Raw genomic sequence first — 14,636 nt, forward strand, 5'->3', positions numbered from 1 at the left:
AACCTCACACATACACTATGTAAAATAATGAAAGTTTACCACCACCCCTTCTCTCCCTGCCCCACTGTCTCACATTGAATAGAACTTATCTGTAGGAAGCAGAGATGCTGTATGTACTTATGTAACCCAAGAAAATCTTTAATAAAAACAATGTAAAAACATAAATGATAATAATAATAATAATAATTTTATTAATAATAAATAAATTAATAATAAAAATTATATTAATAATATTAATTGGATTCCACAACCAATAATAAATAGTACTTCATTAAACACATTTCTTCTGCCAATTTCTGCTTCAGTTCTTCTTACACTCACATTGCCTAATTTTAACTCCATCTTCATTGTGTATGTCCTGCTTGCCAGATTGCTTTCTGAAAAGTAAAATGAAACATTAAAGACAAATACCAATGTAAAAGCAGCATTCCTGCTACATGCAAATTTGATCATTCTGTGTTTTCTCTGCTCATCTTATGTTCTTTCTCTTCCCTGGCTTTTAATCTGATACCTTGCAGAGGTCGTGAGAATGTTATGACAGAACTTTCTTAACTGTGCAATCATATATACATTTGCTTATAAGCAGTGTAAGTCATGGGGAGCATGAATAACCTCCCTACTATAAAAAGAGAAAGCACATCCAGGTTGGAAAGACACGTATATGTTGGAAAGATATTATGACACATTCATTTCTTTCAGAAGCACCCCAATAACTTGCAGAACCAGTTTGACCAACAGATGCATTAGTGGGATTGAGTACACACAGTCATTGTGCAATGATGGCTGAATTATACCACCTTCAATGTTCAGAGCAGAAGTGGAGGTCGAGAGAAACTGAAAGTTGAACCATATCCAAAACTCAGAGAATCTGCATTGGGATAAGGCTCTCCCAGTACTTCCTTTCCAGAAACAGAAAGATGGCTGCCACCTCCTACTCTGCCTTCCCCTAATTTGAAGGGAGAAGACCACAAACAAAGGAAGGGTATTCTCTGCCAATGCTCCAAAAAAGGGGGAACTTCAGGTTCAGGGGCTGAATGAAGTCTTCCAAATCTCTCTTTCTGGCTGTTCTCTGCAACTTAACAGAAGTGATTTTGCCTAATTGGAATGTGTCCTTGAATTGTGAAAATGGCTCATGCTTCCTGCCTGAACGATGGAGGCATATGTGTGTATAGAAACCTCTGGCTTTTGTGTGATGCAGCCTACTCTCCAAAGGTAGGAATCACATCCATTGCTCGTCCCACTTTTCCTTATGGCCAAGCCCACCACTTGCATGTGGCCCCAGGAAGGGTCTGTAAAAGTTCCTTACTTCTGGTCTAGGATAATAGGGCACTTAGGGAAACTTTAGCCATTTAGAAAGCTTTGAAACAGGAGGTCATGGGATAATGATAATGCAGGTATGGATGCCTAAACCAATATCCGTCTAACACAAACACCCATACATATCAAAAATAGCAAGCCCAAACATGGCCTCAGCGTGACTCTGTATGTGTTCCCATCATAAATCAGGAGGAACTATCTGCCTTGTTGAAAGCGGCAACATTAAGAGACATTAAGTGTGGCTTCCATGGACCAGACAAGGTTTTGTTACAAGGTTAACTGGACTAAACTTTTGTACACAGCTTAGCTTCTCCATGCCTCATATAAGTTCAGATTTCCTTATCAATAAAAAGTATATACCACAAGCTTTGAATTAAGTGCAGATAGAGCACCAAAAATACATCCTTATAACCACCAAAACAACTTCAGTCACTGAAATCAATTGTGCATTTAACCAGATACCTGCAAGGCTCAGACCAGTCACTCCAAGCTGATTTTTTGTTATAGTGATCCCTGGAACGGATATAAATTGTTCCACGACGATACAATCTGCAGCTTATGGAGTTTCCACCTTGAAGCAGCATAGCATTGTCAACCTCACAAATCTGAGAATAAAAACACAGCACACTTTAGTGAACTAGAAAGGATCCTCAAAGGAGCAGGCAAGCATGCGTGCATATAGTTTGCAGGCAGGAACTGAACATGGATAGTCAGTGATACAATGTACCACCATATTCCTATCCTCCTCCATGCAAACACATATTTTGTCTACCTGTTGATGGACTACAGATTTTGATGGACTACAACTTCCATCATCTGTGAATATTGACCATGCTGATATGACTGATGGGAGGACCACAGATTCTCCATCCCTGCTATAAACTGAGAATGAGGATAGGTGGTGAGGTTCAGCAGTGTAGCATCCCCAATCGCTGCCGGGGAAGGGCTGACAAGCGCTGGGGGTGCACACCCATGTGGGGGGGATGTGGGATGTGTGCCAGGGGGAGCACACACCGGGGGGGGGTGCATTCACCTACTGGAGTCCGCCGCTTCTGCATTGCAGCGGGCTCGCAGTGTTGGACCACCGTTGCCAGGTCCCAGTGTTGGAGAAATCAGCAATAAGGGAGGGTGAAATATCTTTAGACTGTGCGCTGTGCTGTGATACAATGTTATCCACAGCTGTGGATAAACAAAAAAGAAGGAAGATTAACTTCCTTGTTTGTGAGCATCCTAATTGCATTTGGATGAACAGTGCTGGAAGGCAAATAAAAAGTAAGACGAAATGGATCTGGGTGCCTAATACAGCAAGAATGTAAATATGTCTGCTATAGCTTATAAGACCACCAAGTTCATTTATATCCTCATTCTCTCAGTCCCTCAGTTTATAGCTTCAGTTGTTTCGTTCCATGATAGAATGTGGGTTGAACATTAAAGTTTGATGGGGGGGGGTATTGGGTTGTTTTTATTTCGAATATAAATTTTGTGTTTTTATATTTTGATTTTGTTCTGTGAACTGCCCTAAGACCTCCAGGTATAGGGCAGTATATAAATTTCAAAAATAATAATAATAAAAGGAAAAACACCAATTACCCGGTCTCTCAGTTGATGCTGAACAATCTTGATTTGGTATGTCAGCCTATAGTAACTAGCTGGAGTGCTCCAGGTTTTGGGTGGTGTCCAAGTCAATAGGCTGTTCTCCATGTGGCACTCAACAGCATCAGGCTTTACTGAAAGAGGTAATGAGATCAGCATAATTTTTAACTTTATAATACTGCTAAAATGATGGCTTTATGCACCTACCAGTATCTTTATCATTTGTTATTTGGATGAGTTCTGAGGCTCCCGATATGTTAAGGCTGGAGTGTGTGTGCGTGTGCGTGTACTGTATATGTGTTATCTGTTTGCTACCCTGGCCACCAAAGAAGAAGCAACTGAGAAACTCTCAAAATCTGTAAGTGCAAGTATAACCCCTAACAATGCTGTAAAATGGGCAAATGAAATGAAGTCTTGCCCATTAAAGCCTAGAAATGTATTGCTTTGCAGAAGGGCCTGCTATCCAGGGAAAGCTATCTGACTACACCTTGTCCCTTCATTTAAGGTAGCAGTATCATTGATTGGCCACCATGCCATCATCCAAAAGCTTCCTTTGCTTTTAAGGACTGCAAGACAAGTGGGGAAATCTATTTATTTATTTGTCACATTGATATTGTAATAGATCTATGGTGCTAAATGACCATGCTGTGAGATCTGGACTCCCTCCATGCAGACTGAGTGTGCAAATACAGTATGTGAATAAATCACATTTCTTAAAGGTACAAAAGTATCTGCCACGTCTTCAGTTCTCCAAAGGAATGCAAACCCTGGATGAATGCCTGGAAGCCCCTGGAATCTTGCTACCACTCGGAGAGTGGGGGTGACACCCAACTTTTTTTTGTCTCAGGTGACCACTGGTGACTAATGGCAGTGGCTAATAGCAGTCTAGCCTTCCTCATATAGATATTAAATTTGATTTTGACAGTACTGTGAAGTCAAGTGAAAACACATGGGGAATGTGTTCATCTACATCCGTCAATGTTCATTCAGGTGCCAGACTTTTTCCAGCTATGGAATAGGACTATGCAGTAGTGACTGTTTTTAGTTGGCATAGGTGGAAGACAAGGCTTTTGAGCTGAGGTCTAGATTTAGTGCATAAATACAAATGTTTCAAAAGGTAATTATAGGAATCAGAAAAACACACCACTATTTTGTTTTTCTAACTGCAGTGATTAAAGACTGTAGCTGGAGAAATGGCCCCTAACTGCTTTAATGAGGAAGACTAACCTACTGGTTTTTTTCTTCTCCTTTCTTATGCTAGGCATTATCATAGGAAGAGAAGTATAGAAATGGAAATAGGGGACCATTATGAGATCACATTCTCATTGAAAAACTAGTCTAGTGAATGGACCTAAATTCATTCCAATACTCTATCACTACTCAATAATCTCTACTGAAATTGTTTCAGGATACTTTAGTTGAAATTTTTAAAGTCAAATTTCAAAGTACTTAATTTTACTTAATGATGGCTTCTGAGTCTTTTATCAGTTTTATGTGTTTAATACGTCTGGATTACCAATGTTTTATGGATGTTTTCTTTTCCTTTAAAAAAATGTTTTTTATTGTCTAAATTATGCCAATAAAGGCTGAATGAATGAATGTTGGATGCAAACTATATGCATATGCTTGAGGAATTCTCTAACCACACTGTGCACCACTAACTGTCTTACAATTAGCTTACAACAATGTAACTATTAGAACAGTATACTAATTAGCAGTAATAATACGGAAGCTATGAATAGCCTACATGACAGGTTGGCAAACCTGTCTTTAGTGATTCATCTATTCCTTTCAGAAGCTCAAGCGGCAGTGCAGATTAAAAACTACAAATAGGTTACTGAGGTCAAGGATTATTTGGTTTTGCATTTCCTTGTTTCTTTTATTGGATTTGGGTGTGCCTTACTCCGTGGCATCTAACAGAGGTGGGGTTTGGCCTCATTAGAAAAGATCAGAATCGCCACACCAAATGACTTAAGGACGTTGTAGAGCAAGTGATGTGCCTGACATTTTATACCCTTTTAACAACTATTACTGTATGAGCAAAAGTGATGGTGAAAGTTTTATAAGGAATCAATTAATGGATTCAGTATGTGAATAAAGGTATGTTAGTAAGCCCTTCTGGATGTAGAAACGATTGCTCAAACGAGGTTGTTTAGCACTCTTTATGTGGAATCACTAAATATGGATATCTAATTATTTATTCCCATGTCATTATTTATGGTGGATATTTTCTTATTTCAAAATACCACTAAACCCCCGACCTTGTTTTTTAAATTGATTTGGAGATGAGAGTCCTTTTATCAGGATGCAATTCAATGATGGTTCATGGAAGAACCCATGCTGCCTTCTAGCGCCAAAACACCATGTGCTACACATAAAGGATTATATATTACTGTGGGCTGGTTGCAGAGTAATTTAATTGAACTTAGGTCCCATTGAAATCAATACAGCAAGTTAATCATGACAGTGAAGTTCTAATAATTTCAGTGGGACCTAAGTTCAAATAAGTTGCTCTGGATCCAGCCCAATTTCTTTGATGGTGATTTATTCATTGCCCGCCCCACCCCCCATTACAAACCTTTTTGCAAAACTTACAAATGTCTTTGATGAAGAAGTTGTGAGTATGTTCTTCATATTCAAATCCATGGAAAACCTCTAGAGCAATCCCAGTTTCTTCGAACTCCTCAGTGGATGGGCAGTGAATTCCTTTTCTACAGGAAGCAGTGTACATTCCTGCCTCTGGTCTAATGGGTTCATCACAGACTGCATTCTCTGATGTGACTCTGAATTCAAAACAGAGATAGAATTGAATGGGTAGTTTTCCCCAAATTTAGAAAAATGACTTTGTAACTCCATTTTTCAACCTTAGCAATAGCATGTTAAATGCAGGGCAGGTATTCAGAAAATACTTCCAAAGACAGATAGCCAATTTAGTATACGTCAAGAAAGAGTATTTTGGCATTTTAAAAACGAATAGGTCAGATTTATTGCGTCATCAGTTTTCATGGACTATTTGTATAAAGTATGTCATCATTTAGAAGGAACTACACTGTGCCAGAAACCAAGATGCTGACTCTGTCCTCATATGATTTCAAGGAACACAACTGACAACATCAGCCATATCACCATTAGTTCATTTACCTTCTCATCCTTTAAAAGGAGATATACTGGCAAGAGGAAGTTATTTGTGGGTGGTCACATCTATCATCTACCATCTGCTAACAATTTCGATCTTCAATTCAGTGTATCTACACCACAAATGGGAAGCCTTTGGCCCTCTAAACATTGCTAAACTCCCATTGGTTCTGACAAGCATGACCATCAGCTCTGACAAGCATGAACAGTCTGGGGATGATGCGAGTCGTAGCTCAGTGACATCTGGAGGACCAAAGGTACCCCACCTCTACGCCCTAAAGCAACATCTGGAGATCTAGAAGTTTCCCGTTCTTGCTGTAAAGAATACATAACTGCATATTTGACATCAGAAATGGCAACAGAAGCCGGCAAGGAAACACTTCAATTTCCCAGTACACTCTGAGAGTCTCACTGCTATTCAGCAACAGAAGAGCGATGGCATAGAAATTCATGATATCTGGTTTGCCATGTCAATTTCTTTGACTCAAAATGTACTAATAATCTATTTTAGGGTGAGCTCCCTTGCTGGTGAAAATGGTCTTCCGTTTGCAGTTTAAATCAAAGTTATTATGAGCTCATTTTGCACCTGTGTCCTCTGCATTCCTTTGACCATAAAGGCGGCTGCTGTGAACATGAACATGAATTCATAACATGAATGAATTGGGAGAAGAATACTCTCACCTACATCAGAACAGGAATGGGTAAACTATATAAATGGCACCTGTATAAAAGTAAATCATGCTTAGTGTATTTGGTGGAATTTTAGTGTCTTGGAATTGCTTGCTCACATTTTCAGCAGGTTTGATTCTATTAAGTTGGGACTTAATTGGAACCGGGGATTTATCTCTGATTACAGTTGTTAACACAACAAAGCTAGGAAGATACTAGGTTCTGAATAGCAACTGTACATAGTTGAGCTTTGAACTGATATCCCATAGAGATGGTACACCTTGTGTTTTGTAGTCTTTTCATCCCACTAGTCACAATTCCCCATATCCCAGTTAGTATACTTACTAAGGCTAGGACATTGTGTATATGATAGCAGCCTCTAACTCACAAATGTAAATGCTTATTACACAATAAACTTTAAGGTTAGTCTTTAAGGTGCCACAAGGAACACTGTTTCAGAAAATCCTTGCTATTGCAAAATGATTTTAGCTTATTATCTTCCAATCAAATTTAGCCCCCCCCCCCAAAAAAAATACTTCCTCTAAAGCAATTAGCCATTTGCGATCATTAACAGGATTTCTCACTGTCATTGAAATATCTAGGAGAAGAGATTTGGAAATAAAAAGAAGCCCTGTGAGGTTCTAAGCACAACTTCCTAACTCAGATGTTATTGTAAAATAATATCCCAAGAAGCACCAATAGCCAGACACTGAAAATGGTATTTTCTCCAACCTATAGATCTATGGTATTTAATTAATGGGTGAGTAATTTCACTGCTTTGTCACTCTCTGCCACAAAAGCTTCATCCTAACCCTCAATAGAACAATAATTTCTTGGGCCTATTCTCTATGAAATGTTGCTTGAAACAATATTGGGGCGGGGGGACACAGTATCTTACTTAATTCCAAATTTCAAATTTGAATTCTGCTCGAGTGGTTTCCAAAAGCACTTGAAGTTCCCAGAGTAATTGTTTGCTGTACATTTGAAGTAGGGTCTGTTGCTTTCTTCTAGAATGAAACAAAGAATTAACACATCTAAGAGCAGCCCTGTGTAGTCTGTAGCAGCAAAAAAACACATTTTAGAGCAGGCATCCCCAAACTCGGCCCTCCAGCTGTTTTGGGACTACAACTCCCATCATCCCTAGCTAACAGGACCAGTGGTCAGGGATGGTGGGAATTGTAGTCCCAAAACAGCTGGCGGGCTGAGTTTGGGGGTGCCTGTTTTAGAGCATGCCATACATACAAGTTTCAAAAGCAGCATTCATTTTAGCATTCATTTAAGTGAGACGGGGATGGAGATGATGGAAAAACAGGTCCTGGTACTCATGGCTACTAAATTCATAACCAGTTTTTACTGATAAACTGACAGAACCAAAATAAATTTTAAAAGGTACTTTACACAAAAAACCTGAGCCTATCTATCTGTAATTTAGCAAGTTTTTTTATCTATTGGTATTTCTTTCATATGTGTTCTTTTAATACAAATTGGCCATGAGACAAACAGGAAGATTAAATGATTGTTTAGCTCCCTCAAAACTGTAGATTATCCACCTGAATTTTTGCAGGCTTCAGCCCCTAAAAAGGGATTACCACAGCTGTCAATTTAATTTAATTCTGCCCCCGATTTTTTTAAAAGTTATATAAATTTCCTTAAAATTAAATGTATATGTCAAAATCCAAAGGTGCCCAGCACACACACACACACACACACACACACACACACACACAGAGAGAGAGAGAGAGAGAGAGAGAGAGAGAGAGAGAGAGAGAGAGAGAGAGAGAGAGAGAGAATCTATTTGCGTGTAATCTAGGGTTGCCATATTTCAGAAAGTGAAAAATCTATACTTCCAACAAGGGCGTCCCAAGTGCTCTGAATCAAAGCATGTTGCCTTTTGAAGCACCAAATCAGGATCCAAACGATCTTGTGGTTGGCAGGCATACCTAGTATCATGCTGCTGAGCTGCCTGTTTAATGATATACGATTGTCAACAATGACAGAATCATTTTTCTTCTTCTTTTTGCACCTTGCTTCTTATGCAGCAGTACTGGTGGGCATTCTGTGTATAACTAAAATAGATTGCACACAGGCTTACCTTTAAAAGGACTGAGAATTGACTCAGCTACTTCGCCTTTGTCATTTGTCTTCTTAATATACACGGTACTGTAACTTAAAATAGCATCTGTGGTGTTGCTCCTACAAACGTATTCACCAGCATCTGGGTATCCCCGGATGGTTTTTTCCAAACTCTTGCCATTTCCTTCCAATTTCATATTTTTCACCCAATAAACCAATGCACTTTGCTCCTTAGATGTATTGCAGGTGAGCATTATTTTCTGAGGTAGTGCTGTGGCGTCAACAAAGTGCACTGAACATTGCAAAAAGGAAAAGTGGAAAGGAAAGAATGGTGAGCCCAACAGAAAGGTACCGTCCTCCTAGAAAATACTAATAAATCAACTTCATTTTTAGATTTACTGATATAATTGAAAGACTTAAATGGAAACTTAGACCAAAAGAAGCACATACATATGAAAAGGTGGTTTTCCTTTAAGCCAGTGATGGCCAAACTTGGCCCGCCAGCTGTTTTGGGACTACAATCCCCATCATCCCTGACCACTGATCCTTTTAGCTAGGGATGATGGGGGTTGTACTCCAAAAAAAGATGGAGGGCCAAGTTTGGCCATCACTGCTTTAAGCGGTCCATCTGAATCAGTGGATGGAAGGAAGCTGCTTCAGAGGAATTTCATGAGGTTGTGCTGATGGGTGTCTAGTTGGATTAGCATATTTCTGGTCAAAGAGAATACTTTGCATGGATGTCAACCACCATTTTTAGCCCACATTGCTTTTAGGATTTTTTTAAAAAAAAACATTTGGCAAGGTGTTACGGACAACCAGCTTACTAAGTACTGAGGTGCAAAATGTGTTAAATTACAACTTGGAAAATACCCATCTGTATACCCACCCCCTTTGTGGCATACAATTAAAATTCCATGGTTTCTTTGCACATGTTGTCTTTACAAAACACAAGTACTGTAAACTACTTTCACAGACACTTTAGCTGTAGAATCCTCCACTGCAATGGTGTTCATTCCGTGTGAGGAAACTACTGCTGTATGTCTGGAGAATAAAACAGGATGTGTTTCCACTCTTCCTTGCCACTATACACCTCCTGGGAAAAGGCAGCCAGGGTACCTTGATGCTGTGTACATTCCCAAGTTGCAACCCAGAAATTCCCTCTTGCCTATTCAAATTTGTCTCCCAGTCTGGAGAGGAGACAGCCACTACTTTTCTTCGTTTATTTCATCAATCCTCTTCCTGCTGTAGTGAGCAAGAAGTCAAGGTGCACTTCACAGGCAGACCACAGTTTCCCCCCCCCATCCATTCTGCTACACCGTATTGCTACAGATTGCAAGCTGATGTGTGGTAAAAATCGTCTTACAGTGGAACCTCAGTTTATGAACACCTTGGTTTACGAATTTTCGGTTTACAAATGCCGCGGACCCATCTGGAACGGATTAATTCACTTTCCATTACTTTCAATGGGAAAGTTCGCTTCAGTTTATGAACGCTTCAGTTTATGAACAGACTTCCGGAACCAATTACACCCATGCTTCGGGTTAAGTACGCTTCAGGTTGAGTACTCCGCGGACCCGTCTGGAACAGATTAATCCACTTTCCATTACTTTCTTTTTTTTAAAACATACTTTTTATTAATTTTACAGAATACAAAAAAAAAAACAAAAAAAAAACGGTACATACATAAACACCTTTTCCACCTCCTTCCTACCCACCCACATGGGTCCTCCCCTGCCACAGAAGTATCCCATGTATGTGAACAGTCAGAGATGGTCCATTTTATGCTTGGATTTCTGTCCTCCTCCCCCTCCCCTGACCCCAAAGCCCCCCCCCTGCCACCAGGGAGCTCCAGCAAACCAGGGCAGTACGCAGGAGGCCATCCATCCAACCATCTATTGTCATACCAAAAAAAGAGAAAAATAGAAATAGGAAAAAAGAAAAAAAAGAAGGGGCAAAAAAAAGAGGAAAAAAACAATACAAAACAGAAAAAATTTTCTTACATTCATGATTGTAAAACCATATTTTGTGGGCTTCCCCTCCCCCCCCTTCCCCGGTTTTCATCCCTTTTTTATCATCTGCAACAGTTTCTTACTTTATAAAAATACACCTTTATATCTTATACAACTTATAAACCAATTGTTAACATTTTCATCTAATATTCAAATCACTGAAAAATCAAACTCCCATTTTATCTTCCCGTGCCTAATTTTTTCTCCCTCTATAAGCCTCCATATTTTCACATTTTCCAAAATCCATTCCCTTTTAAAACTATAACTATTCTCAATTTAACCTTACATCCCCGATTTCCGGCTCCACCCCCCCAATCCAGCAAATTCCATAATCAGCAGACCAGTTATAAACCTGTTAATCCATCCATATAATCACAACATCACTTTCCCTTCACCCCACCCCCTGTTTACAGTCTTTTGCCATCCAGGCCACCATACAGGACCCCTGAATTTCTTCTCTTCTCTGCATATTTTTTCCTTCTTCCCTGTGGGCGTTCTGGAGTTCCAATAATACCAATCGTGCCCCCCTCAAAAGCAGGGCACTCCATCCAACTTTTTGTAGAGTAAAGTCATCATTTTTTTCGTGGTGTGCTTCATTTTGTGTTGAATCATCACAGTCCTCATCTTCATCTTTTCCTTCCAAATCACAGTCATCATCATTGTCATTCTCACATTCATCTTTTTCAGTGTCAAAAGCTTCATCTCCTAAAAAATCATATTCTGCCATCACCATCTGAAATTTTTGCTGTAACTCTTGCCGTCGTGTCTCCTCTTGACATAGCTCTATTCTTGTTTCCCACATTAAGGTCAAAACAGACCGCTGGAACTCAGGGGAACACTTTTTTGTTGACATAATTCAATCCTGCCAAGGTCAAAACTTGTCACATGGGGTGGAATATGATCACAGTTTATTTTCTCGACTCCATTTTAACAAGCTGGCTGCATTCTTCAAGTCTTATTAACAATAAAGTTCGAACTCACATTTCACAAACATTTAAACCAAAAAAAAAATTCCACCAAGTCCAGAAATACAAAGTGAAATAAAAATTGACTCATAAATCCTGATCAACTCACTGGGTTGTCTGGGCTGCCGGCTCCCGAGGAAAAGAAAGATTTTTCTCAGTCTTTACCTCTTGCTGCAGGGCAGTCATAAACCACAGTCTCTCTCCCCTTCTCACCCTGCATCAAAGGGGAGATTCTCTTTGATGCCTTTGAGGGATCCTTTTGAATTGCAAATCTTCTGTTTATGGCTTCGGGTTTCTATTTACTGTCTCTTTTGTTGCCGTGGGGGGGGGGGGTGGCTTCCTCTTTTCTCCCCTCTCTCCCAGATCCAAATTGTTTTATAATCCAAATCGTGAGGTTACTTACAGTCTTTTCCAATCGTTTTATTTTCGGAAGAATCCAGCGCTCTCCGCCTTCGGCTTGAAGCTTCTCCCTGCTAGGATAACGTTGCCGCTCAAAATGGCCCCCGCGACTTCTACCCTCCTCACTCCGGAGCTCTTATTAGAGCTAACCGAAGAGTTGGGGAGTCCGGATTGGGGCTGTGCCGAGCAAATTGCCCCCGGGACGCCCTTCCCGAGGTTCTAAGGGGCGCAGCGTCGCTCTCGCTGCCCTCCCCACTCCTAGCAGGGACGGGCCGTCTCGGAGACGAGACGAAACCCCGCCGATCGGCGCTGGCGCTGAACCCGGAAGCCTCCACTTTCCATTACTTTCAATGGGAAAGTTCACTTCAGTTTATGAACGCTTCAGTTTATGAACAGACTTCCGGAACCAATTGTGTTCATAAACCGAGGTACGGTACCACTGTACTACTTGGTGCAGATCAGAACTATATGTTACTTGAGCAAATATGGGTTCTCAACACTGATCCTGCCTAATTGTGGGAATTCATACAGTATTACCTTAGAAGATGAGTATCAGGAAATATAGACATTACAGTGAATGGCATTTTAGGTTTCATTTCTCTGGGAAACAATATGGGATGGGTGATTCAAACATGCTGCATTGCAATGCACAAGACTTTTTACGATTATGATAAACGCTTAAAATTATTCTGCTCTTCACTGGCAAACTTTTCAAAAGCTTCTCGAAACTACTTCTTCTTCTTCTTCTTCTTCTTCTTCTTCTTCTTCTTCTTCTTCTTCTTCTTCTGCGATCACTTGTAGCCGAGTAAGATTATCTTCCATAAACACAGTTTTAAAAATGAGTCCGTAAGTGACTGTGGAGGCCAATTCTGGATCCACACGTCTTTCCACAGTGGGGACATTGGTTTCCGGGCGGAAGTTGATCACGGTACTGGCCTTTCAAAACTGGCCTTTCATTTGTATACTGCCCTGAGTTCTACAGGTATAGGGCACATAGCTGCCAAGTCTCCCGTTTTCCCTGGGAAAACCCCATTTTTAAAGCCGTTTCCCGCTGTCATCCCAAATGGTGAAATATCCCATAATTCCCCCCTGATTTCTTCCAGTGCCACTCTGCCCATGTCTGGACACCGGAAATCAGGCAGCACCAGCACCGGAAGTTGCTTCTATGCATGTTGACTTCTACGCTTCCAAGCTGAGCCTGTATTTTTCTAACCAGGACTTGGCAGCTATGATAGGGCAGTATACAAATTTAATAAATGATAAAAATAATGAATAATACTTCTAGAAGCCAATTTGTCTATTTTTCAGGATGAATAAGCATGAACAAATGTTTATTATGCCCTTGATATCTTGTTCAGGTTTCCCCCTCCTTTCATTTTGTGTGTGAACTGGCTACTCAGACTCTCTGAGGTTTGCTGCTTGTATAGATTCTAGTATGAGCCTTTCTGTTCTCTGATTGAAATGGACTGACACTTCTGGTTTCACAGAGAACTGTGAATAGAGAATTGAGTAGTTTTGATGTCAGCTCTTGCATGATGCTTGCATAAATTTCCAGGGCTGTCTCAAATAGTTTTGTAGAAGATCAGCAACTGTACTCTTAGTATTTAGGTAATAAGTACTTATGGTTAGGGTTAGTATATGTATGGAGAGAAGGGTCAGTCTATTTCATTTCCATGTCATAGACCAGTTTTGCTCCACTTTTATGCGGACTAAAAAATGCATGTAAATTGTATGCGTTCTGTACAAATTTTACATAGATTCTCCCCCTAAAACATTTTCTCCTGTGCTTTTCAGTGTAGTTCTCCATGAAATATGCTTTCTGAACACATTTCCCCCATATTTTTTGCACATATTTTTGAACTAAAATGGCATGATAAAATCTGGAGAAGTGAGTTATCAGATGGACAGCTGTTTTGTGGTCTGGGGCTGATGAATCAGCTTGTTTTACACTTCCCAAGGGCAATCTCTGAAGCCTCTTTCCAGAGGTCTTCCTTTAATCTTTAATCACTGGCTGCTACTGCTCCTGATAAACCACTGTGTATATGCAGAACATGCCACAGTACCTTGGATTCTGGTTATACAGTTTGAAAATGCTACTTCAGCTTGCTGATATAGATTACTCACTATTGTTTATTTCTTCTGTTTTTCCTTCTGAATGAATTATCAGGCCCAGGACAGAAATTAGAATGAACAAAATGCATGCCATCTGTGAATGAAAGGAACATAAAAAGTTATATAAGGAAAGGATTAAAGAATGACTGGTTATTGCACTTGTACAGGACGCGACCTAAGTGGCCTAGATATTTGTAAACTATGGCTTGTGGAAATTCACGGCTTTATTTATTTGAGGCATTCCCTCAACTTCATTGGCTGACTCAACTGAGCAGAATACCGTTTTTGAATATAATGCCGAAAGACTGAAGAGCCTACTTACATTGAAACACAAGTGTAAATGAATTTATGCACAAAAATGCAC

The 14,636-nt window shown here is 40.0% G+C and overlaps 1 protein-coding gene across 1 annotated transcript; it reads right to left on the bottom strand.

Annotated features, from left to right (window-relative positions):
- Positions 1-301: 301 nt before the first annotated feature.
- Positions 302-14,366, bottom strand: LOC118076513 (interleukin-12 subunit beta). Its single transcript, XM_035099331.2, has 7 exons — positions 14,285-14,366; positions 8,797-9,079; positions 7,613-7,714; positions 5,506-5,693; positions 2,908-3,044; positions 1,780-1,922; positions 302-377 (listed from the first exon to the last, which is right to left on the bottom strand). Exons 1-7 carry the CDS (start codon positions 14,364-14,366, stop codon positions 302-304), a joined length of 1,011 nt encoding a protein of 336 aa, XP_034955222.2.
- Positions 14,367-14,636: the final 270 nt, after the last annotated feature.

The sequence above is a fragment of the Zootoca vivipara genome, chromosome 2 (genome assembly GCF_963506605.1).
Source record: "Zootoca vivipara chromosome 2, rZooViv1.1, whole genome shotgun sequence".
In the NCBI taxonomy this organism is placed as follows: domain Eukaryota; kingdom Metazoa; phylum Chordata; class Lepidosauria; order Squamata; family Lacertidae; genus Zootoca; species Zootoca vivipara.